This window comes from Gadus morhua, chromosome 20, assembly GCF_902167405.1.
Source record: "Gadus morhua chromosome 20, gadMor3.0, whole genome shotgun sequence".
NCBI lineage: Eukaryota > Metazoa > Chordata > Actinopteri > Gadiformes > Gadidae > Gadus > Gadus morhua.
Genome location: NC_044067.1, coordinates 10530088 through 10555437, shown reverse-complemented (window position 1 = coordinate 10555437; position 25350 = coordinate 10530088). Strand labels below are relative to the sequence as shown.

Below are 25350 nucleotides of genomic sequence, written 5' to 3'. Positions count from 1 at the left end.
CTCACCCAACCCCCCCCCCCCCCCCCCCCCCAACTAATGCAATCGAACCGGCTGGGGATTTGAAATGAGATGTCACATGCTGAACAAGGTAGTCCCCCTCCCCGCGATCTGCGGGTACAATAGCAACGACATGTAGATGGCATCTGCAGCGGGCGCCTCACTGGGGCCTCTGCTCGCCTACAAGCAGTGAGGAATTAACACTAGAAGCAAAAGGTGATGAAAAGGGTGGTGTTGGGGTGCGTTGTACCCCCCCCCCTTTCCTCTCCGTCTCCCCCTTATATGAGCTGTGTGGATGTCAAACGCATTGGGAAGGAGGGGGGGGAGGGAGGGGGGAGGGAGGGAGGAAGGGGGGAGCGGGTGGGGGGTTTTGCGGGTAAGCACGCCCGGGGGCTACAGACGCGCGCGCGTCTGTGTGAGTGTGTGTGTGTGTGTGAGTGAGTGTAGGTCGCGTTCAGTCGTGTGGGTGGACAGTTTGATGCTACACTACCCCCCTGAGGGGTACCTATCCCTCCACCACCCTCCACCCTCCACACACACACACACACACACACACACACACACACACACACACACACACACACACACACACAAACACACACACACACGTTACCTCAAAGTCCATTAATAACCAGGATTGGCACCCCTCCAGTACCCAGTATTGCCCTGCAAACACACACACACGCACACACACACACACACACACGCATCAAAACATGTGCATAATGGAAAGGATTCTAATTCAAAACACACCGACTCTGGCTTTCCTCAGGAATCTCCTTCCTGCCTCTCTCTCTCCCTCTCCCTCCCTCGTCTTAAGCTGCTGCCATTCTGCTACGGATGCGTTCTTGGCCCCGCATCTCCGCTGCCGCGGCAGATCACGGCGCGGCATTAAAAGATAAAGACAACAGTGGACTAATATCGCCGCCAGCGAAACCCAAGAAGGAGTGCTGCTTAGAAATATGGAGGGTGCGGGGGTTAGGGAGTAGGACGAGGGAGCATCCGTCAGGGGAAACAGATCCGGTTTACAATCGTGTTGCTAACCTATACACCTTTTTCTTCCTCTCTCTCCCTCTCTCTCTCTCTCGAAATGTGTGTTCGTGCTGAACAGAACCGCCAACAAGATTCTTTTTCCTTTTTTTTCTCTTTCTTCTTTCTCTTTCTATCCTATCGATAATTTACATTTTGGAAGAACATCCACACACTCTCTTAGCTTGTGGAAACGTGGGCAGGAGAGAATGTCTCCTCCGTCTCCCATCAGAACGGGAGATCAAAGCCTGTATCTCCTGCTAGCATTGCACTGATTCACTGATGTACAATGAGCTGTATTGCATTAACTTTCCCTTCAGCATTTTCGTCTTAAGTGCCCTCAAAGAAAATGGAAATCGGATTCACTTTTCCGTGTATAAAAAAAAAGAGATCTGCTTAGAATGTTTATTTTTTCATCACATGAAGGGGGGAGAAAAAAGCCCAGTTACCATCCAGATGGTATACATAGAGGAAATGTATAAAAATGATAAAATTCAGAAAAATGAGTTCTTCAAAACTTCGGGACTTCAAACAACCGCTCATTAGCTGATCCCTAGACGGTCTTAAGGTCTGCTCACGGGCGCCCTTCCAGAATGTTCCGGGCTCAGACCTGGCAACCCAGGTGGAGAGGCATGGAATAGCATGTCAGGCCACAACTTGGCTGCCACTCTGTCCGTGTGGTAAGAAGGGGGGAAAAAAGACACACACACACTCACACACAATCTATACACACACTTACTCTCTCCACATATACACACACAAACACACACGCACAATACGGACGCTACCAGTCTCTCCATAGACACACACACACACACACACACACACACACACAACACACATTTACTCTCCACATATACACACACAATGCCGACGCTTACAGTCTCTCCAAACACACACACACACACACACACACACAAAACACACATTTACTCTCAACATATACACACACAATGCCGACGCTTACAGTCTCTCCAAACACACACACACACACACACACACACACACACACACCACACACAAAACACACACCACACACACGGACCCCAGCCTGACGTCTTCCACCAGTACAAAGGGTGAAAAACGAACACAACCGGATATATGAAGTGGCACAGCCTATGGAAGACATGAAAGCTTTTTACACGTCCTCTGTCCCCCACTCGCCCTCCCTCAACCCTCCTCCCCCAAAAACCACACAGACATAAAAGAGACTCTCCCCAAAAGAGAGCACGTGAAGATGGGGAGGGTAGGGCGGTGGTGGGGTGCGTCTACAGGTCCCGACACAATGTCTCCAGCCGCCGCCGAGTGTGTGTGAGGGGGGCTGGCTTTGATTTGGAGCAGGGAGAGGTGCCTGAGACAGTGTGTCTGCGACGGCTCCGCCACAGGTTTGCGGCGGCGGGGGCCGGCCGCGGCCCGTGGCTGCGTGTCAGGCCATGACGCCGTGGAACCCCAGCGCCACAAAGTGCCCTCGCAGACTGCGCGTCCCATCGCCAAGCCTCTAAATCCAGCTCGCCCTCGCCACTAATGGAGTCCCGGGTAGAAAAAAAATAAAGGAGGAAAAGGAAAAGAAAAGAAAAAATGAGAGAAACCTGCCGGCTCTTTCTTGTTCTTATTCGTCTTCTGCTTCTTTAGAAAACTGCACATCTCCCCCAAACCCACCCGAGCCCACCTCTTCCCTCTCCAGCCTTGGTCAGGGTTGGGGGTCCGCCGGTGCCGCAAGTAGGTCGGCAAAACCTTGCTGTAGCACGTCCCAGGAGTAGGCTGTGGTGTCCACCTAGACCGGGAGACCAACACAGGCAGGGAGTTTAGCATGTTTGTGTGTGTGTGTGTGTGTGTGTGTGTGTGTGTGTGTGTGTGTGTGTGTGTGTGTGTGTGTGTGTGTGTGTGTGTGTGTGTGTGTGTGTGTGTGTGTGTGTGTGTGTGTGTGTTCGTGTGTGTCAGTGTGCTCTACCTGGACGTGGTGACGGCGGGCCAGGTCTGGTCTCTTGCACAGTCTCTGTAGCTTCTTGCACAGCTGCTCAGGTGTGGAGTACAGATACTCGGCTAAGGAGGATATATATTATATATATATATATATATGAAAAAGTAAAAACAGATGTTAACGCAAGTTCACCAAAGTATATGCAAATGTGTGCGACACGCAGACGCACACACACACATTTTTGTTGAAACAAAACCTCAAAGCCCAAATCGAGATACAGCTCACTTTTTACAATTAAAAATACATATCACACTGAACTGGAACAGGTTTTACATAATTGAACCGGCATCCTTTTTTCAGATTCACATTCTTTATGCAAATCTTATTGAAGAGAAGGAAGGAGCCAGTTATGGCTTTACAACAATCAGGTAAAATTAGGCCATGATGTTTCGCTCATCTGTCCCTAAACCAGAAAGACAACCCCGTCCCCGCCAAATAGTTGTCAACCTATGGCTTCTCATGAGGAATATATCACCTTTAAAAAAGGTGCAACCCTGGTATAACAGTTGGAATACCAGGGTTGATAAATGATTCACTGTACCTGGAAATATTTCTGGATACACCAACGCGTTAGGACATAGTGGATAGCATCCACAGTGGACTGCTTCTAACCTACAAGGCCCAGGAGAAGGAGAAATCCATTGGGAGAAACGTGTCAGTATAGGGGACAAGATGTACTGAACTTCCTGCAATAAAAAAAAAAAGCTTAAATAAATGGTAACGCTGCCGGCTGATAGCGGCAGTGGAGACGTACGTTCTTGTCGCCATTGTGGCGCCGTTCATCATTGCCTTCTATTCTACGACAAATGAGCTTCCGGAGACGGAGAAAGGGAGTCCATCCGGAGAACATTTTTCCCACCCCCCCCGGCGATGTGGTTTAACGTATAGCGCTCTCGTCCTGTCCTCGCGTCGAATGGAGAGAAAGACACCTCATTTACGGAGAGCGACTGCATTGTACAACCTACTGCTGTCACGCAGAGAGGAGACGGGCAAAGTCCTAATAGCGTATTAACACATTGTAAAGAAGCAGTAAGTAGGCAACAATGTGAAACTTCTGCATGTGCCCCTACGGTCCAGGGCGGACTCCAGTTGTCCCCATCACATTGACCGCCAGAGCAGTCTACACGCACACACACACACACACTCATCCAATCCTATTTCTATATAAATAAAAAAAAACGTCACAGCCGTTATTTCACAATTTCACATTGCGAATTCTCAGCGTGTAACCGATGCACAACACGCTCCCTCGCGGTGACCTCAGCGCCATAACCGCCACCGACAGCAACACGTTCCGAGTCAAACACAACACGAGACGCAACAGTTTGCCGGACAAAGGCAGTTGCTCACCAAACGACAAATTAACACATTCGTATTGCCCTCCCCCCCGGGGGAGTAACAATGTGCTGCGAATCAAGCTAAATCAGAGGTAGGGCGAGTGCAAGAAACCCCCAATGGCACAATGCACGAAAAAGGGGCGATTATTAAGGTCAACTCCATTCCAGTGGCGTGATGTGTAAGCGTGCAAATGGTTATCAGGCTTTTCATCTCAAATATAATTAGCTGATCATTTTCGCCGGGGCTAAATGACTTCATCACTGTGGGGCATGAATCGTGGGCCGCTCACATTGCCTTGCACATAATTAATCAGATTAGCGCCAAACTCTGCCGTAATGAGGACGGGAGACGGTGGTGACACTCCAGCCGCGGCGGGCAGAGTGTGGCGGCGGCGGCGGCTGGGGGTCTTCCTCAGCCACGGCTGCTCTCCGGCGGGGGTTTGGATGTTTACATCCGGGGCGAAGGGGGGGGAGGGGGGGACTGTTCGGCGACGTTCGTGTGAGTGGAGGGGAGTGTGGGGCGGGGGGGGGGGGGGAGGGGGGAGAGAGAGACAGCAGCCAGCCGGTTGAGGAAATTCCTTTTGACAAATAATGCAATCCACCTGAGATGGCGGGATGCCGTGTGTTGACGTTGGAGCGCCGGCGTGTCGCTATCTTGTTCTGCTAATATCAATATTTAGATGCGTTTGTGTGTCACTGTGGCTTCAAAAGGGAGCACCTACATGAACGGGGCACGTGAGCATCCTTTGCGCTCTTCCACACACACACAGATGCAAACATACAAACACACACGAGACACACACACACACACACACATATTATACACGGCAGAAGCCCTGTGTTGACTTAGCCGAGCGTGGTGGGTGGGCTGTGTGCCTCACTCCCCCTTGGTTTGGGATCAAAAGAAGGAGGAACATCACTGTAGGAGCCTCCCGCCCCGCTGGGAAGGCTCCTACACTAACTCAGGACAGTCTTTTCCCATCCCGTAATGAGCACACGACGTAATTATCGCTCTGATACAGGGAGGGGGGGGGGGGGGGGGGGTTTCACCGTGTTTTTCTTTGTCTGGGAGATGAAAAAAATAAATAACATTGTTTATTTATTTACTAGTGAGTAAATATTCCCATCCACGACGGGTACCGATTGGTGAGTTGCAGGGGAACTGAAAACATTGATGCCAATGTTTTCAAGTGATTGTTGTTGCACCACCACCGGGTATACTCATAGTGCGGTTCCTGTGAGTGATGAGTCCAACATTGAAGTGTGAGGACGCATCAGGTAGCACGCAGATGTTGGGAGGACCTGAAGTCAGACATTGGCCGGTCCTGAAAGTTGTTTTTTTGAGTAGCACTCAAAAATAACTAAAGCAATACCCACTGCCTACAGGTTAGCTGCTAAAGCAGAAGCAGCTGACCAAAATACCACATTAGAACACTAAACTAAGGACAAATACCACATTAGAAGGCTAAGCTAACGGCTCAGCCTGCCATGTAGGCCCTACTGAATACCCCCTCCCTCCCTCCCCCCCCTCACCAGACACACACACACACACACACACACACACACACACACACACACACAAAAACATAGCTGAGGAGATCTAGTATAAAGGCGGGGGGGGGGGGGAGAGCCAACAGACCTGGCACACGGGAGGTCCGTGGCCATGACTGATATACAGCCGGGGGCTGGGGAGCATTGCAGTCGGTTTGACGGGGGTGTGTGTGTGTGTGTGTGTGTGGGGGGGGGGGGGGGGGGTTTCGGGGGCGGGAACAGGGATCGGTCCCGGCGGTCCCCCCCTGAATCCCGGGAATGCACACGTGGACATGGGACACTGGACCAGGACCAACAGACAACAGGACCGGTAGCCAATTGAGTGCGGGCGGCAGCTGACGAGCAGATGTGGGAGCGGTGGGCTGGCTGTGATTCTGCCGATCATCATGTTCTTAGGCTGCTGCTGCTGCTTCACTGTGAGGAACCCCTCTTCAAGTTACCGAGACTAAACATCTCTCTCTCTCTCTTTGAGGTCCTGTGGCGCTTCTTCAAACTACTGGCCACTCACATGGCCACGCCGAAGAACTCGTGCTTGGCGGTGGAGACCACCACGTCGGCCTGGCACAGGGCGGCCAGGTAGTCCTCTTTCCTGGGCAGGAAGCCCCAGTGCAGCACATGGGGCCCCAGCTGGCCCCGGGCCTCAGCAAAGATCTCTGGGGACAAAGAACCACAAGAAAGGGTGAGACACACCAGTGGGTACAGTTCAGCCGACGGTTGGACTTCGTCGTTTCTTTGCGTTTTGATGATCGCGGTCTTAATCACATGATTGGATACGCAGTCGATTGAGTGAAGCGCCAGAGGAGCCAGGAGAGGCTCACACCCGAGTCCGGTGTTTGGTTCTCGGGGGCGTTTTTATGACTCAGGTCCCGTCGACTGAGGCCAATTAGGTTGCCACTCTGGGAGACGCTGCTTAATGGAGAATAAAATCAATGAAATAATGCAACTCAAACTAATGTCATCGGCGAGGCCATCTGCTGTGACATTTTGGATTTTTTTAATGAGTTCCATATTCGCTTCCCTCGCTTGGAAAGTGTTGCGCTTAGGAGGACACACACTGTACGCAAATGAAAAGTGTTGTCTGTGTTTGTGTGTGTGTGTGTCTGGGGTTAAGACAGGGAGTAAGATGAGAAATAGTTTGTGGACAAATAAGGGGAAAAAATATGTTTTTCCCATCCTAATTTACAAACAGGGTTGCAAAAGCCAGTAAGATAATCATCAGTTTTTTATAGATATGTGGCTAGAGACATCGCAATAAGCAGCAGAGAAAAAAAAGCAGGTATTGCTGGGGAGGGAGGGTGAAAGGAATCAATACGGTGACCCTATTAAGAAAATCAAAGTAGATTAAAATTGTCCTAATGTAATTGCCTTCCGAGCAATCATAAACGTAATTACAAAATATGAGACAAAATTTACGGTCGCCCCCCCCCACCATCCCCCTCCTCCCTGTTTATGCTTCTATAAAAGTTAACGTTGCAATATAAGAGAGTGTGTTTCCTCCTTACACAGTCCCCGCTCGGAGCCGCGGATCGGCGGGTGTGTATTAATTAACTTAGCACCGAGCAGTAAATACACACGAGCGTCCCAAAGTCATTATAGCATCATCAGTTGCGAGTGGGGAGTGTGTTTTATCAATTAAAATGTGACCTGCGGGGTGGGACGCACTGGCCCGCGGGGTGACCTGTACCCCTTACATCTAAGTCAACAACCCAGAACACTTAGACGCATCAACCTCAAAACGCCGATGGCATAACTTCGGAAAAGGTGAGAGAAAAGTCATCAAGTTGCGCTGTTACCTCAGCCATCATCATCATCATCATCATCATCATCATCATCATCATGTAGCATGCAGCCCTGTGGATTCCGCTAGAACCTGTTAAAGAAGCATTTCAGAGTGTGTGTGTGTGTGTGCGTGTGTGTGTGTACCTGGCACATCAGTGAAGGTCTCCCCCAGGACGGAGAGTTGAAAGGCCAGGTTTCTCTCTTTGAGCTTCAGCAAGGTCTTGAAGAAGAGCTCGGGGTCTTTGTCGTGCTCCCTTACACCCCACAACACACAAACAGAATCCGTGTTGGTTTGATGTCACATGTACACACACACACACCTTAGATGAATACACATAAAGGCCAGTGAGAGGGTGAGATGGAAAGATGGTGGCCACAGGCCTTCACTCCTGGTCTGAATACACCCAGCCACACGCGAACGCACACACACACATACACACACGCCCAAACCCCCACACATACACACACAAAGAGGTTTCATGTCTGTACACACACACTCATACACGTAAAGTGTGCATCACAAACAGGCAGCTGTGTTCCTGTTGCCTCGAACCAAACACAAACACACATACACACAGACACACACACGCGCACGCGCACGCAGGTTAAGTACACACAAAGCCTCGGCGGCAGACTGCGAGTGCGATCATGGCGCTCCCCAGAGGGCAGTTGACTGTGATACGTGTGGTCGCGGTAAGCCAGGTGGGAGGACTTAACAAGCTGAAAGAGGGGGGGGGTCCCCTCTGTTGTGCCCCCGTTCACCGAGCCGCTCATCCTTGATGTTTGGCGTGCTCGCATCTCCACCCCCCCCCCCCCCCTGCCCCAGAGAGCTAGGAGAGCTCCTAGTTAGCGTGCAGGTGTCGCGGCTCAGCTGTGGAGCAGATGTCGCGCCGCGCCACTAGCCCCGCCATTCATCTGAGGACGCTAGCGGCTGATCAGGGCGCCAGGTCCGTGTCTGGTGAGGACGTCGAGGAAGGCGGGGAGGAGGAAAAACGACAATAGCTCGCAGCCGGCAACCGGCTTTTCATCAGACGCCGCATCCTTGTCGGTTGTTTTTGTTGTTGTTATCGTCGTCGCCGGGGGAAGCAGGTGCGTTCATGTACAGTCAACGCTTTGAACGGCCATTAGTTTGCATCTGTTAGCATGGAGTCACTGTGTCATCACGCCGGTTCAAAAGAGAGAGTAAGGACCGTAGGAGCCGGCTGACGCAAGACGGTCTCGTGCGGTGCAGTGTGCAAAGAGAAAAGAAGGGCTTTTCTCTCTGTTCACATACTCTTATCAAGGGACGTTGGAGGTCGCGACGGCAACCTATTTAGTTAATCCCCAAAGCCCGGGGGCTATGGAAGGGACATGGCCCTGAAAGTATAAAGATCCGTCAACAAAACAGACGTGAATGAATGCGGTATAGCCGAACGGGTCCTGTCTGGACCATCTTCTCCCATAGCACCAGACGCCTTGCGCTGTCCTTCATGCTGTCATGAGCCAAACATTTGCCCCGGGTAGTGTTGTTGTCACGTTGGTGGTCCCGGACATTGTTTCCCTTGTTAGCTAAAAGCCAATTTTCCAAACGTTCTCCGTCTTCCCAATTTCTTTTTGTGAAACAAAAACAGAACCACCGACGACAACAGATTATAATAAATACATCTTTATATTTACCGCAAAAGACAGTGGGGCCGCGTGAAGGTCAACGCGGTCGCCTAAAAAATCTCTTAAATTGAGGAACGACAAAGGGGCATTACCTCGCTGGGATTTCCTTAGGTGAGGCATTAGAGCGGGGCTTATTTATTCTCATTTCCACCGCTCAGACTCACTGCCTTCCCCTGTGGTTACCGCGCTAATTCCCTTATTTCCTAGCCTTTTTAACTCGGTGCACAAGGCATGAATCCCTATTCCCCCATTACTGATACAGGAGAGGACAATGAGTGAATGAAAGCGTGATAGCGGTGTGCGCCCATCCCTGTATCAACCCCCCCCCCCCCCAAGCCCTCTACCCCCCTCCCACCCCATGAAGGAAAATGAGTGTTAATTAACGTGTGTCAAGAGGAGCTCCCCGAGTGAAGCCCGGCCACGCGCACGTGAGTAGGCGCGCACGCCTGTGTAGGCGCACCCCCCTGCAAGGGCGGACGTTAATCGACCGAGTGCACGTGCTCGGCCGCGTGTGCCTCCTTTAATATTTAATAAAGGCGAAAAAAAGAAAAGAGGGAAACCGAAACATAGGCATGAACACAGACATGCGTACACAAACACAGACAGGGTGCAAACACTCACACACACACAAACACACATCTGGTGCAGGCATGCAAGCATGAATACGCTCACAGAGACCTTCACATGCGTGTACCCCGGCACACACACACACACACACACACACACACACACACACACACACACACACACACACACACACACACACACACACACACACACACACACACACACACACACACACCTCCCTGTACAGTTGTGCGCGGCCCGGCTCCCCACTGATGACCTAGATCTTTAATGAGGACCGTTAGCCCCCAGTGACAGTCAACTGAAGTCTGAGCTGTCAGCCCGCTGATTGGTGTTTGAGTGACAAACAAAAGCTACGTGGCATCATCTCCCCATAATCACCTCCCCCCGAACCCCCCCCCCCCCCCCCCCCCCCCCCTTCCCCTTCCACAACCACCACCACCACCACCGATGCCCCACTAATCTGCCCCGTTATTGCAGCAAATAGAGGTTGCCTCTGATGTAAGGTGCCGATGGTAGCGGTGGTGCAGAGCTGCCATGCGTGGGACCGGGAAGGGAGCGTGTTTGTGTGTTTGTGTTGGCGGGTTGGAGTTTCAGTGCTCATTCCTCCAAAGACGTCTCTACAGTACACGAGGTGACGTGGAGGTGAACGTCTATCATAAGCGGGGGCAAAGCACTGCGCTCTACGCGAGATACTGATGGGGGGGCAAACGTTTGTCTGTTGCCGAAGTAAGGGCAGGTGCTGTGGAGCCCGATCATAGCCGTTGGAGACCACTGCCATGCGTACCTTGATCTCTCCACGCTTCCAAGAAAGTACATGTACACCCACCCACCCACCCCCCCCCCCACCCTGACCCGTTACCGCATCAAACCCTTTGTGGTGCTTCCTCGACCTCGTTGACCACAAAGACAAATGCAGATTCAGCCAAGCGAGAGACGAGGGAAAGTAGGTGGGAGTGCTGGGGGGGGGGGGGGGGGGGGGGGGGGGGGGAGAGAGTGCAGCAATATCTTCCGTGGATAGAATCTCATTAATATGCATAACATACCAACCCAAAAGAAAATAAGATCCTCTCATTTAGAGATCCGTGATTAAATATTCCCCTTTATGTAGCACCCAAGAGGTGCATTTTAAAATTCAAATACTATTTACACCAATGCACAATGTGAAATGAGCCCTATCACCAGAAAAAAACCAAACGACTGAAGCACTAATTAAGGGGACACTTGAAAGACAAAGAGAGGAGCTTACTGCGGAGAGATTGTGACAGTCGGAGATAGTTCAGTGGCACGGAGAGGGGGTAGGGAGGGGAGATGGTGCTGTACACTTCACATTCTCACAGAAAAAAACAGCACCTTGTGGGAACGGCAGTGGGAGCTGCATGAAACTCCTGAGATCCATGAGAGCACCACTTTCAAAGGGGTACATGCAGGCTATGCGGTATATTAATGTGGAGAGTAGTTACGGTTCTAGTACTGGACTTTTTTTTTTTCTAGGTTTATTTTTTTCATCTCACAGAAAAGGAAACACACCAAAGCCTCAACTTAAATGGCGCTCACAGGGAAAGCGATGGAATTAAAGGGCTCACTGAATATTTCAATAAAATCCCATTGAAAGAGAAATCCATAGGTGTGTTGTCAGTTAATGTAAACAAACTCCCCCCTACCCCTGCACAGTGGATGCTACATGAGGCTGTTTAACATCCACCAGATAAAACACCATTAGTGTTTGTTTCAACTTGCAATGCAGTGATTTTATGACACATCCTCTGCAACCTCCAACAATGATGTCCTGCTGTTAAGGGGGTCGCTGGGACGGTTGCAAACGGATGCATTTTAACAATTTAAAGGAACAAACAAGGAGAGCTCCGGCTCTACTACTTCAGAGTTTGCTGGTGTGCAGCAAGCAAGGTCAAGACAGGGAGGGGGGGGGGGGGGAGGGGGACGACATCATCTTCAGTTCAAAGGAGTATGCTAAGCCAAGTCTCTGTGTCTCAAATGACTCCTTAACAATGCACCGTGTTTTCTGACTCCATCGTGTATGATGACACTATTGCAGCCCCCCCCTCCTCCTCTCCAACCCCCACAAACCAATCACAGCACCAGCAGGCAGACAGAGATGGAAATCCTCTTGAGGTAAAAGCGCTGATCCTGATCAACCTTCGTGGTCCTGAGCTCTGAGAGCTAAATCTCTGGCACAGCATAGAGAGAGAGAGAAAGAGAGAGAGATAGAGAGACAGAGAGTGAGGGAGAGAGAGAGAGAGAGAGAGAAAGAGAGATAGAGAGACAGAGAGTGAGGGAGAGAGAGAGAGAGAGAGAGAGAGAGAGAGAGAGCGAGAGAGCGAGAGCGAGAGAGAGAGAGAGAGCAAGCGAGAGCGAGAGAGAGAGAGACAGAGAGTGAGGGAGAGAGAGAGAGAGAGATTTAACGGTCCCTTCGGGTTATCGCCACTGTGGCACGAAGCCATCTTCACCTGTAAACAGCTGTCTGCTGGCACCACTCGCTGATCCTATACCCCCCCCCCCCCCTTATCCCCCCCCAAATCAGACCTCTAGCCCCCCCTGGAAAGCATCGCCTGCAATAAGGCGCTCTCGTAATCTGAGGATCCAGGCCACACGCAGATTATCAATCTGCAAACCAAACCACCAGGAGAGAAAGAGAGAGAGACAGAGAGAGAGAGAGAGACAGGGGGAGAGAGAGAGAGAGAGAGAGAGAAAAAAAAGTCAAGGGCGGAAGAGGAAATATGAGTGGAGTGAAATGGAACAAACTGAGAGAGGCTTCAATCTGGGAGGATTAACGAGGCATCTCTCTCTCTCTCTCTCTCACTCTCACTCTCTCTCTCGCTCTTACATCCCTACACCGTCATTCTACATCTCCCTCTCTGTGTAAATCCTAATTTATCCCCAGAATAAAGCCAACATTTATGCAGCATGGATGTTGAGAGCAATAATCCATCTGTGTTTTGCTCAGTTTAGAGGAGATTAGGCGACGGGTGCTTTTGTCACTGATACAAGAGAAGGTGGGAAACAGATAGCGGGCAGAGTCCGAGGCAGAGCAAGGGCGGACTGCAGTGATACCTCCAACAATGACCGTGGAGGGCAGGGGCAGCAGTGGCCTTTACGTTGATTCCTGATGAGTGAAGCAGGAGCCTTTGTGGATAGGCGCTAGAGGGAATAATACGAATAAGAATAATATGCATCCCTGGGTCCTCTGAATATGCTTCATAAATCATATGTATTGTTATTACGATTATTATAAAACATTATAAAATATTACTAAATATAATGGAGACGACAAAAATAAGGGAGGAACTTTTGGCCACTCCTTTAAAACAGGTTACTAGCTTTCTAGCTTTAGCAATAGGTCTGCCGAGCCTTGTGGAAGATACCTGTCTTGTGCAACGAGTGAATGAGGAGAGTGTGAGCAGGTAGCCAGTTAGCAGGTAGACAGGTACTACATCCAATCATTCAATTTGCCAAAATGCGTCTTCGGATAGGCGTGCGACAGCCAAAGATACCTTATTATTAAATTTTCTGTCAGAGCATTTAATTCATTGATTGCTGTTGGGATTTAAGCAAAATTTCAACAAATATGACAAAAAATGCTAAAATAAATTGCCTACCCTAGCTTCACGCATGATGATGCATCTGTATCTGGGGTTTACTGTACGACTTAAACTGTATGTAATCCACCATGCCCTTTTGTTGTGAGAATAAACTGCCATCCAAGACGAGTAATCATCCGCGAGGATGGCACCCAGATGCTATAGTGATTGATCTGACCGCTGGATTATGGGTTTTCTCTGTGTGACGACTTTGCTCTAACACACAGCATAGCAGGAGAGGTGAACGACATAACAACTGCCTGCTGGCTCAACATGTTTTCAGACTTCGGTGTAAACGCTAAACACGTGCTCCAGTAGGCCAACAGGCAGACAAGACAATCCATCAAAAGATGCTCCAATCGTGCTGTTGGGGTGTTGATGTTTGTGTGTGTTTATTTGTGTGTGTTTATGTGTGTGTGTTCTCCCTTTTTTTATGTTGGTTTAAAAAAGGGGGGGTGGATATAGTTTATTGGATAGAGTCTTCTGACTTCCAGTTGACAGGTTCTAGGTTTGAATCCCGATATCCACATTCTCCCTACAAGGACCCTTGAGCAAGAACCATGATCCCCTCCCGCCACGTTAATGCCCCTGTATCTGTATTCATTGTGAGTGCCGTTGGATAAAAGAGTAAATTATTGAGAAGTCAGGGTCTATTTTGCGTCTTAACTCACCACCTGTGGGGCCAGACAATATGCAACGGTTTGGTCTGGTCACCGGGTCCACATCCTCCCATCGATGCGGTCTGCTCCCCTTCCCCCGCCGGGACGTCCTGGATGGAGGTGCCACAGTGCCCCGGTGCCTCACCCTGTCCCAGCGAGGAGCTGTGCCCGGGCCCGGACGGGACAGCCGGCTTTCTGGTCTCTGGAGGGGTTCCCCGAGCCTCGTTGTTGCTCTGCGAGCCCAGCTCCTCAGATCTAACCGTAAGATAATAAGACATATGTTTTACACATCAAGGAAATGCTGTGTAATTTATATATATATATATATATATATATATATATATAGAAATATTGAGAAAATATTGTACAAAGGGAATTAACACATGTCCAAATGGCAGGTTACTTCATTGTGTTTGTCATTAACTCCAGTACATGGCAAATGGAGCGTCATGCTGCATTAAAGAGGTGAAAGGTCAATGGAATTGGGTTGCCTCGACACTGGGTGGTCACTCCGGGCAGGCAGCCGCACACCGCTACCTTGGCGCCTCAGGATCCTCTAAGCGGGGCTCAGGCATCTGGCCCGGAGGGACGGTGATGTCATCATCGGGGGACGCCGCCGCCGCCGCAGGCCCGCGGAGGAGCTTGTGTTCTGGGAGAAGACTGTTTAAAAAAAGAAAGAGGAAAAAAAAAAACTTAATTCACTGCAGCGTGGAGACGCCCACTTCATCCCAGGAGGACCACGCGGCGCCCTGCCTCCTAGGAGGGTGCATCGCAAGGGAGGCGGAGTCAGAGCGGCTGATCCAAAACAATAAGATGTCAACCTCCTCCTCATCATCATCATCATCGTCATCAAAAAGCTACTGAAAGAAAGTAGCCCGGCCCTGGCTCCGAGCGCCCGCTCACCCGCTGGCTCCCCTGGGACCGAGCGGCGGAACGGGCGCTGGAAATAAAAGATGCTGATGTCATTGCGTCGAGGAGGGGAATGGGAAACACATTGAGAGGGCTGGCAGCCGTGGCAAGCCGTCTTCATGGCGAGGGGGAAGTTTACGAGGGCGGGGAGCACGGTATGGTCGGCATATAGAGGGACAGCCCAGCCTGTCACTGTCTGTCTGTCCGTCCGTCTGTGTGGTCCCAGATGAAACACGTACAGTTGTCGAGACAACGATCAGTCAGGCTATGTTGAATGTTGTCTTAGCGATGAACTCGGTAGCAAAGACACAAAAAACACTGAAGTAGGTTTCATAAAACAAACCAAAGAAACAAAGACAATTCCACAAATTGAAAGTCATTCAACTTTTGATACACATGATGCACAGCAAGCCAAAAATGGATTCCTTGTACTTTAATACGTATCACTGTCACCAGAGGTCGTCTCTTGTAAAGATGACATCACAGCATAACCAATTTCAGCTGGCAAGCAACCCCTAAGATACCCAGCAGCATGTCGAAGACCTCTAAATACAAATGTTTCTATTGTATCACTTGGAAGATGTAAACACACAACCAATTGAAGATTTGTTGTTTTATTCTTCGATTTCATCGTCTTCCCTAGCTTTCCCCCCTTTCATCCTCCAGGGTTGCCGTGTAAAATAAGCACACCTTTCTGCTTTAAAACATAAATAAGTACCCAATTGAAACACGTGTTAATCTGGAATGGTAGGTTAGGTAAAAGGACTTAATGCCCATTTACTTATTCATCTCCAGTACTCAAATCACGTATTCCTTTGATCTAATAAAGCCCTGCTAAAGAGACTTTCCTGGCTACTGTAAAGGGGTGTTAATATTGCCTCAGGTGTACTAAAAATTAGCATAAAAAAAACACACCAAAACATACTGTGCAGCCAGAGCCCATGTTCCGGGCTGTCCGTCTCTGGCTAGCACTTGCATTATTAAGATCCATAAAGGCAATTTAGAGCTTGAGTTTCAGAAAAGCCAGGCAGCCAGACATTACCTCGTCAAGTCATTGATAAAAATGACAAAGTGGAGAGACAGGGTGGGATGGATATGTTGTATAAGAGATATGGACATGAATTCATCTCTCTCATGAGATGCCTGTTTAAAAGGGCTGACAAGGAGGCGCTAGTGGTTAGGTATGACCAATGATGCTGGCTCGCTGGCCCCTGGGAAAATTGTATTCGATACATCCATTTTAGAAATTGGATGAAGAGGTTTTGACTATGGGCTATAAAACCGTGGTTGTGTCTACTGAAGGGGGGGGGGGGGGGGTGGAGAGAGGGAAGTGGAGGGAAGGAAGGGGAGAGAAAGAGAGAGCGAGGTACTTAGAGAAAATGCCAGCAATTAGCTTATTTATAAATCAACAGCAATTTCTGTGATGACTTTACCTCTGTCCATTTGATTAAATGTGAAAGGATGAAGGGGAGAGTCAAAGTCAAAAATCATTTGATCTAATTTCCTTTATTGGCAATAATCACAAGTGTCTCTCCCACCGGGTTATAAAACACGGGCTGGATCTGAAGCTTGCACTTGGAAGGGCTCCTATACCAAGAGAGCCCATTTAATACAACAAAGATAACACTAGCTTGATGCTGCCCAAAAATGAATTAATTCAAGACTCTAAAGATGCAGCAACATTCGTGCTTCTTGTTTCCTATTTTACCTTACGACATGAACATCTAATACAATTCCTGAATGTCTTTAAAACATAAGACGCATTTTCCTTAACAAGAACCACACTAAGAAGAGGGAATGTTCCTTGTCTTCCCGAGACCAAAAAGGAGCGTTGCAGGTCAAACAACAAGCATGATGGCTGCTGAACCCAATTGGAGTGGAAGTAGTGTTTGTGAGTGTCCATCTAGCGCCCTGCTAAGGTGGTCCAGCAGTGGATCTCCCCAGGGGGCTTAACCCTAGCCCTGGCCACGTTAGGGGTCAGTATGGGAAGAGAGAGAGAGAGAGAGAGAGAGAGAGAGAGAGAACCCACTGAGAGGTTTTTAAAGCAGTGAGGTTCGCTGTCCCACAGGCATCACTTCAAAACAATCTCATCAGCATAAAGCCCCTGAATCACGGCCACTTAACACCGCTGATGGTGCTTTTCCCTCGTTGTCGAGAGAGCCAGCGCGTCCAGCCGGGACCAAGGGGAGAGCGAGACGGCCTCGATTGGCATGAGCTGAGCAAGGCCATTAAGGCACATTAAGATCTACATTACAGTCATTATGTGCTGACCCCGTAGTCAGAAATGATCGCGGTCCACTCTCCTACGTCCAACTAGCGACGGCACTTGCTAGCGGTGGGTAGAAGGGGGATGGGGGAGGGAGGAAGGGAGCAGGGGCTGGGGGATGGAGAGGGTGGTTGAGTGTACTTCACCCCGTTGGTGATCACAGGCCATCACAGGCCGCGGTCACACACGCCTACGGGGGAAATACTGGAGGAGTGTTCAGACTTCACCGTGGATTAACATGGGAAGGCTGTGAGGAGGCCCTTTTGCCTCTCGGTCTGGTGGGGAGGCCGCAGAAGGTCAAAAGTGAAAAGAAATTGCATACTTTTTTGTCGTTGCAGTTGGTTGGAGGATATGGGTGAAATTACGCAATGTGCGGATGGATTCCGAAAATGTGACATAAGAGATCTGCTGTAACTGCCGTGTGTCGAGGTTGTACCCTGAGAAATACCCACTATAACAGGGCTTTTCTTTTGGGTTTTTTAAATTCGGGGTTGAGCCGAACCGTGAAAATTTCAAATGTCGTATTGGGGTAGGATTTCGAAAATACGAAAATATACAAACACCTCCACAAACCACAGTAAGTAAAAACATGCTTGTAGCGTTCTGCATTAAAACATTTATTCAAGCCAATGGAGTGTTTTCTGGCGTTGTTCTTGAACCACATCAATCAAATGTGAGTTTGACAACAGCACTTTTGTGCACAGACCAAGATATAGTGTCCAAAAATCGCACTTCGAATCGCAACAGGTACTGGAAGCGACTCAAGTACTGGGACAAAGACGAAACCAGCATCCAAGAACTGTAGCCAGGCCTGCCAACCACTGTCACACACTCAAAAAAATCCACGAGAGCCACTGAATATGTGAACATGTTTGGCCAATAGATTATCATTACTTAGCTAGCTTTAAACACTGTATAAATATAACTCATTCACTGTACACACAAAAGCCATAAGTCTCATGAGGGAGCAGCCTCAGAACTCATTCTGTTCCAATTAAAAATAAAGAATTCCCCCATGTGTCCTGTGATGTCATTGACTATGGAGCAGCCACGGTTGCATGCTTGTCGTTTCGTCTCTCCGTCAGAACTCGAGACCTATCTCATTTTGAGGGCATTGGGTAAACATCTCAAACAATGGGAGGTGGGGAACTTAAAAGCCACCTCAGGTCAGAAATGGGAGGATGGTCTATCATTGGCTGTTGGAATGCCTTGCGGGCAGACTGCAGTCCAAGTGAGGTGGCTTAACGCTGACATACAAAGCAAACCACTCTCATATGCTCTGTTTGTCTTCCTCTTTCCAAGCGGAAAAAAAGACGATACATAATATTGTAATTAGTGAAGCAGAGTGTAACAACATTGGTTTGGAGGTATTTTTTTGCTAAATTGTAGCCCCATTGGTTCTTCTGTTGTTTCTGTTCTTTAAACAGAGCTCTCCTGGCATCGGTGTAATTCAATTGTTTAGCCCTGTGTTTGAAAACAGTCGTTTTTCTTGATTATGTCATCACCGGTCAGACACCAGTCTCTTAGCTAGTTCGGTATTAAGGACAAATCACCAATGCGGGGTTTGATCCTTAATTCATTCCTATTCATCACAGTCAGCTCCGTGCACTTCAAAGACGCATATGGGCCCAATTGTGGTTGTTCCTGGCACACGAACGACTGAGAACCGAGTCACTGGCTTATACCTCGGGTTTCAATGGCTAAGCGGCAACAAACCGTTCCGAGCCCCTATAGCATGTTGCTTTTATACTTTCCTAGAACCTAAAGATCTCAGACTGACACGGCAGATGACTGCAGATATAGAAACCGAGGGATTAATGGCTAGAAGGTGTGACGTCAAAAAAAAAAGCAGAAAAAAAAAAAAAGTGGCCGACAGCTGTTTTCATCATGTCTCCCGACAAGCTTAAGAAATGGATGGCGTGATTAGGCCTTCACCCCCCCCACCCCACCCCCTATTCTCATCAAGCCTTCAGCGCTGGCCAATGGCGACTTGAAAGTAATCGCACAACAAGAAAAGATTGCAGAAACGGAGTGTCTGGTGCACTGGGGATGAGCCGCTCAGGGGACCAACTGTTGGAAGGGTTTGCTTAGGGCCCACAAGGTTAGAGAAGGCTTGGCCATCGCCCGGTCAAAAGGCTGCAACAGAGGTTCCTTATGCTGAATTTAAATTCACATTTATATGCGGTTTCCTAATTCCATAAAGTTATCCATTGGGTTGGTGGAACTACATATTTATTGTAAAATTCCTATGAAAAGTCCTATGATGAGCTGTACCGAACATACCACCGACAAAGAAAATTATCCATATTTCTTTTATTTGTTTCCTTGTTCAAGCATTTTCATCTTGCTGGCAAGAAGTCCATTTGAGTTGGAGCTTCTCAAAGGAATGTTTCAAACAGGATATCCTGCCATCTGCTCCAGGCTGCCTTGTTCCAGGAGTCAATCACATGGAGACCTGGACTGACTGACTGCTAGGAGCCACATCAATGGCTTTTAAAAGTAGCCAAAGAACCTTTTCTTAATCAACTTAAAAGTAGCTTCAGTTATCTGCAGAGAGTTAAGGGGCTTAATGAAAACCGGGCATCAATGGGGAGGTCTAGAAACAAAAAAAGAAGAAGAAGAGGTAAACGCGCTTTTCTTTTCATGTTCCCAACTGAAATCTGCATTCAGCTACTTTCAATTGTGGCACTTGTAACACATAGCAAGATGTTTTATCCCGCGGCGTTTCACAATAAACAAATAAAAAATGTATATCTTCCATCCGCCAACTCCCCATCAAATACACGCAAATATTTACACGGGAAAGTTAAGCAACGAAAGGCGATGAATCAAATAAACATCTTCTATCAACACCTGCTTATTTACCTCTCCTGAGGGTGAACAATAATAAAGGCCATGACAAGGACACAAAGGCAATAGAAGAAACTAGGGGTGCCATTCAAAAAGCCGGCGGGGGGGCCCTTGCCGGCCAGAATGTGGCACCTGCTGATCACGTGGTGGCCCCTTACATTGATTTGATTACACTCGGCTACCCCGCCCTCCATACCATACCCACGGATTGACAATTCTCAAAGAGAAGTCAATGCCCTGCTGCTCTGCCATGATAAATGGGATGGCTTTGTGTACCACCGCAGGTTTCTGCTGGCTCAGGTCAATCGCTATTAAATTACAAAAGTCCGCCTATCAAAGGCCGATTGATAGATGGGGCGACCACAAAACAACGCTCGCCACAAAGAGACCTCTGGCTTCACGGAGGAATAAAAAAAAAAAGGCACACGGTTCAAAAGCCCCCCATCCCCACACCCATCCCCAGCCCCCCACCCCCCCCCCCCTGAAAGCAAAGGAGAACAGAGAAGAAATGATGAATATTTTAGCGTATTCATCTGAAACTGGCAGCGTTTACACCACGATCACAGCAACATCACTGGAATATTTTGAACGGGGAGACAAGAGTTAGAAAGGGTAGGCGACAAAATACCTATGCAGAGACATGATCCGGTGTTCCCCCCACCTCCCCCCTACCCCCTCCCCACCCCCATCCCGCCACATCCATTTGTTTCTCTGAGCGTTTTATATTTTCAGAGAGCTGGACTAACTGTGTTTGGAAAAGGACCGCGGGCATGTCGGGGGATTGTCGGCCATGCATATAATCGCTTACTTACACTCTGTGAGTTTGCTTTGGATCAGGCAAATTACCATCTGAAAATGAGCTGAAAAACACTCTGGGCAAGACGCCTGCGCCATCCATGGCAGCTCACTTTTCAGCATTTCTTACCCAGGCTAGTACACATAGAAAATAGGCCGAGGTGCATGCAAACAACAACAAGAAAAAAATGACACACACACACACACACACACACTGACACACACACACACACTGACACACACACACACACACACACACACACACACACACACACACACACACACACACACGACACAACTTGCACGAACATTAGCCAATGCTCAAAGAAACACAGAGAGAGGGTTCCTGGTGTTGTCATGCCCAACTTAATTATAACAGGGTTAGGGGATAGGGACGGATGATATGTGCACCGTACTGAAAACAAGAATCAGAAAGTAGCCTTTGTATGTATATGTAACATAGAAGGAAGCTTAGCTTGTGGCCATAGTGCCGAAAGCACAGCCATGACACATGTGAGAGAGGTGGGGGCAGGGGGGGGAAAGAAACTAACCCAGTGCACAGATCGCCGTTGACTCCACTCTGTGTAACCCACAGACTCCTCTCTGGGGAGGGAGTGGGGGGAAGGGGGGTAGGCCATGATATAGAGGCCGTGTGACACAATTACTGTAGCACGGGTCACACACACACACACACACACACACACACGCGCGCGCACACACACACACACACACACACACACACACACACACACACACACACACACACACACACACACACACACACACACACACACACACACACACACACACACACACACACACACACACACACACACACACACACACACAGTTTCACGGACAGGCGTCTCCGCAGGGGGGAGGGGGGTTGTGGGCCCTAAATAATTAGCTATAATGCGCCACAAGAGTACACTCGGAACAATATGTGCACTTGGGTGAGCCGCGAAGACTTTCATCTTTTCTTCGGTGCTGGGTCACCCCTGAGAGAGGAGAGGCTTGAAAGAAACCAGGCTGGATCGCTGAATAACGCCATTGTGTGTTTATGAATTTTCATTCAATTAGTGCCACGAATCCCACCCTATTTTCCAGATTTGATTAGATTTCTTAAGAGGGCAAAAATGTCTCAATGGAAACACCGGGATCCCAGGGACGACATGAAATCAGGCCCGAGCTCACCTGTTTTGATATTAACGCTGGCGTTTCTTCGTAAACATTGTCAGCGTTTCAACGCTTGCATTCAAACTCCCGACGACGGGGCTACGATGTTGTCGCTTTCATGTGAAGAAGTGGCTGCTGTTAATTTGGGGTTTAATAGGAAACAGAGCCCTCTCTCTCTCTCGCTCTGTAGCATAGAATTTTTGGCTCTTCCACAGTGCATTGTTTTGGAACAGAGCAATGAAAATGTACCACCCCCTTCTCACTGATCCGAGACTAAAGTTTATGAAGGCAAACCTGGATCCAATTGATCCACGGTGACAGTTGTTTTGTTGTCCCCATGAGTATTTCATTCTAATTAGATGTGTTTAAACAAAAATAATAAGTAAAGGATTATACTGAATCCAAGAGGCCCATGTAGCAAGTGCTACCTCCGTATAAATTATTTAGACGAACGGAATGGAGAAGCAAATGATAAAATAAATAAATAAAGACGACGCAACTTTTAAAATAACTAGAGACCTTGGTGCCTTCTCCATGTAATTAACACTTGAGATGAAGTGGAGTTTCCCTGTGATTAAAACCCGATCCCTACACAGCAGCAAAGACGCCACATGAAAGGATCAGTGCATTCACGGCAACGCCAGGGCAATGGATCCCATGATACGAATGTGATATTGCAACAGTGAATTTTGACCTCGATGGCAGAACCTTGCAAAATAGGCAGGTTAATAAACGTTCTCGTTAATATTAAATTTGGATGATTTGAGTCTCCATCAATATAACTATATATATCACTCAGAGACTGAAATTAACAATATCAGATATTAAAGTGTCAATCTCCAAGATATCCCAACATTTATATTTTAATGAATGCCAGTTCAGCCACTATCTAGCGCCGAATAGGGAAAGACAGAGGTTGATCGAGCCTATGGCCCACTGATGAAACCCCTTGCTTTTGCAGAAATATGAATGTTACGAACTGGGTATCGTTTGAGACATTCTCAATCAAATCCCAAATGGCCCAGTAGGTGATGCATTTCCATCAACCCAAGAATGGCCGTCCTGCCAGAGAGGGTATGGCGGAGCTACTGCAACAGACTCGCACTGACTCACTTGTGTGCGTGGCGGCATGCACCATTTATTTTCACCATATCAGTGCAAACTCATAACGAAACAGAGATCTTTCAGATTGCCACTTTAAACAAGAAATAATACATGTCAACGGTAAAAATCGTAACCCCCTCTCTCGGGGTATTTCCCCGGAAGGCGCGTCCACCGTGGGACACCAGGGGCCGATGGCACTGACCTGGCGACACTGGGGAACCGAAGGGGGAAGTGGAGCACCGAGCACTTGGGCCGGAGGAGCGACGCCAAGTCCTTTGGCCGGTGGTCGGGCATCCGCTTCAAGAAGGCCCCGACGGACGAGAGGAAGGAGTTCATGTTGAAGAGGGAGTTGAACACCACCGCATCTGCCACCAGGCTGGGAGGGGAGAGAGAGGGAGTGGAGAGAGGTCTGAGAAGAGGAGCGTGCTGGACCAGAGGCTGGTGGCGCTGGACGGGGCCCGACCCTGGTGCCCCACTCTCGCAAGAGTTATTCAGGGCCGCCGCAGAGCTCATGGTCGGGGGGCTCGGAAAATGGGTCCTATTCTCTTTCATTATGAATGCAGGCCACAATATAATTCAAATTAGCCAAGCAATCTGGCTTCAATCCAATCAAATGTCTCTTAATGATCCATTCGCTTTGAGTAGCATATTATTTAATGCTGCCATATTTGACTGGCTTAACGACATTAAAGGAGATGGAGTGGGTTGCGCCGAGCTGAGTTATTGACATGTTGCCCTATGCAGATCAACAACAATCAGTTTTCTTTTAGAGTGCCTCTCTTTTCCTGTTAGTCCCCTGATTAATGACAATGCCGTCGCTCGACAAGAGTGACTTCAATTACCCAGAGAGCATCATGTTGGGCCACGGTAATTAACCAATCATGTGCGCCCTGACATGCTCATTAAGACAAACTATTACAGTTGACTAGTGTTTCTTTTCCTTATGTACAAACAAATGGGTAATTAAGTGTGTGCTTAATTGTCGTATTGCTTAACTTATTGTTATTTGGGACAGCTCTGCTTTGACATACGCTTGTTTTATTGTTATTATCTTCATGCCGCTTAAAGCATACCCGTGATATTATGGTAACGGATCATCCAAATTGCCTGCCTGCGTGACGTGTGTTTGTTTTCTGCTGTCCTCACCAGGAGAGGATCTGGTTGTAGCCATACTGGAAGTCCCTCTCTTGGTCTTTGCGCACGGGATAGACCAGCTGGTTCTCGTGGAAGTAGAGAACCTTCTTGAGGGGTGCCAGGTCCGGCCGCAGAGCCACCAGCTCACACAGATTGAGGACAGAGCTGGTGAACAGCACCCTGCATGGAGGTGGTGGAAGAGTGTGTGTGTGTGTGTGTGTGTGTGTGTGTGTGTGTGTGTGTGTGTGTGTGTGTGTGTGTGTGTGTGTGTGTGGGTGTGGGGGGGGGGGGGAGAGGGGAGGCAGTCGGAAGTGATAGAAGCACACTTAAGTATCACAGTTCACAATGGCTCGGACATCATTTCACAGATACTTGAACACTTGCTCTGCCAATCTAGACCTCACGAGGCTAGAACACAGTGTTCCGGTGTTAGTAGCCTTGGTGAGATTGTTTCCACGGCACAGCATGAAGTTTGGTTTCAACGTTGGTAGTAGAAGCATCTGTGTAGGTCATGTGTAGGCCTCATCCTCGTAGTCCCTGCTACAGACCTTCAAATAACACTCCACCCCTAAAGGACATGCATACACACACGCAAACATGCACACACACACACACACACACACACACACACACTGACTCGCAAGCATGCGCACACGCACACGGAGAACACAGCTCCGCACCATGCTCCTGATCCTGCCGTACTGAGGGAGTGGGGGGATGCTTTGAAGCTCTGCATCTCCCTAAATGACCCCCCATCCTCTCTCCTCCACTCCAAAACTTGGCTCACATCTTCATCGCTCAGCTAGGCCTACTTTTCTCTCTCTCCCTCTCTCTCTCTCTCTCTCGTCGCTTCGTATTTTTATTTTAACCCACGAGCGAGCCACACGCTTTGATGTGGTTGCTCCACGAGCCATCGCTAGGATCAGTGCACCGCGCTCTCCCCCACTGCCCC

The 25350-nt window shown here is 48.9% G+C and overlaps 1 protein-coding gene across 1 annotated transcript in view; it reads right to left on the bottom strand.

Moving 5' to 3' along the window:
- Positions 1-1957: 1957 nt before the first annotated feature.
- gtdc1 (glycosyltransferase-like domain containing 1) overlaps positions 1958-25350 on the bottom strand; it is a 29443-nt gene continuing 6050 nt past the window's right edge. The window contains exons 3-11 of the mRNA XM_030343969.1: positions 24411-24578; positions 23467-23640; positions 14702-14824; positions 14177-14419; positions 7819-7928; positions 6404-6548; positions 3549-3619; positions 2978-3069; positions 1958-2800 (exon numbers count right to left, since the gene is read on the bottom strand). Of these exons, the coding sequence (XP_030199829.1) occupies positions 2717-2800; positions 2978-3069; positions 3549-3619; positions 6404-6548; positions 7819-7928; positions 14177-14419; positions 14702-14824; positions 23467-23640; positions 24411-24578 (1210 nt within the window). The 3' untranslated portion in view covers positions 1958-2716. The remainder of the gene's footprint in view (positions 2801-2977; positions 3070-3548; positions 3620-6403; positions 6549-7818; positions 7929-14176; positions 14420-14701; positions 14825-23466; positions 23641-24410; positions 24579-25350) is intronic.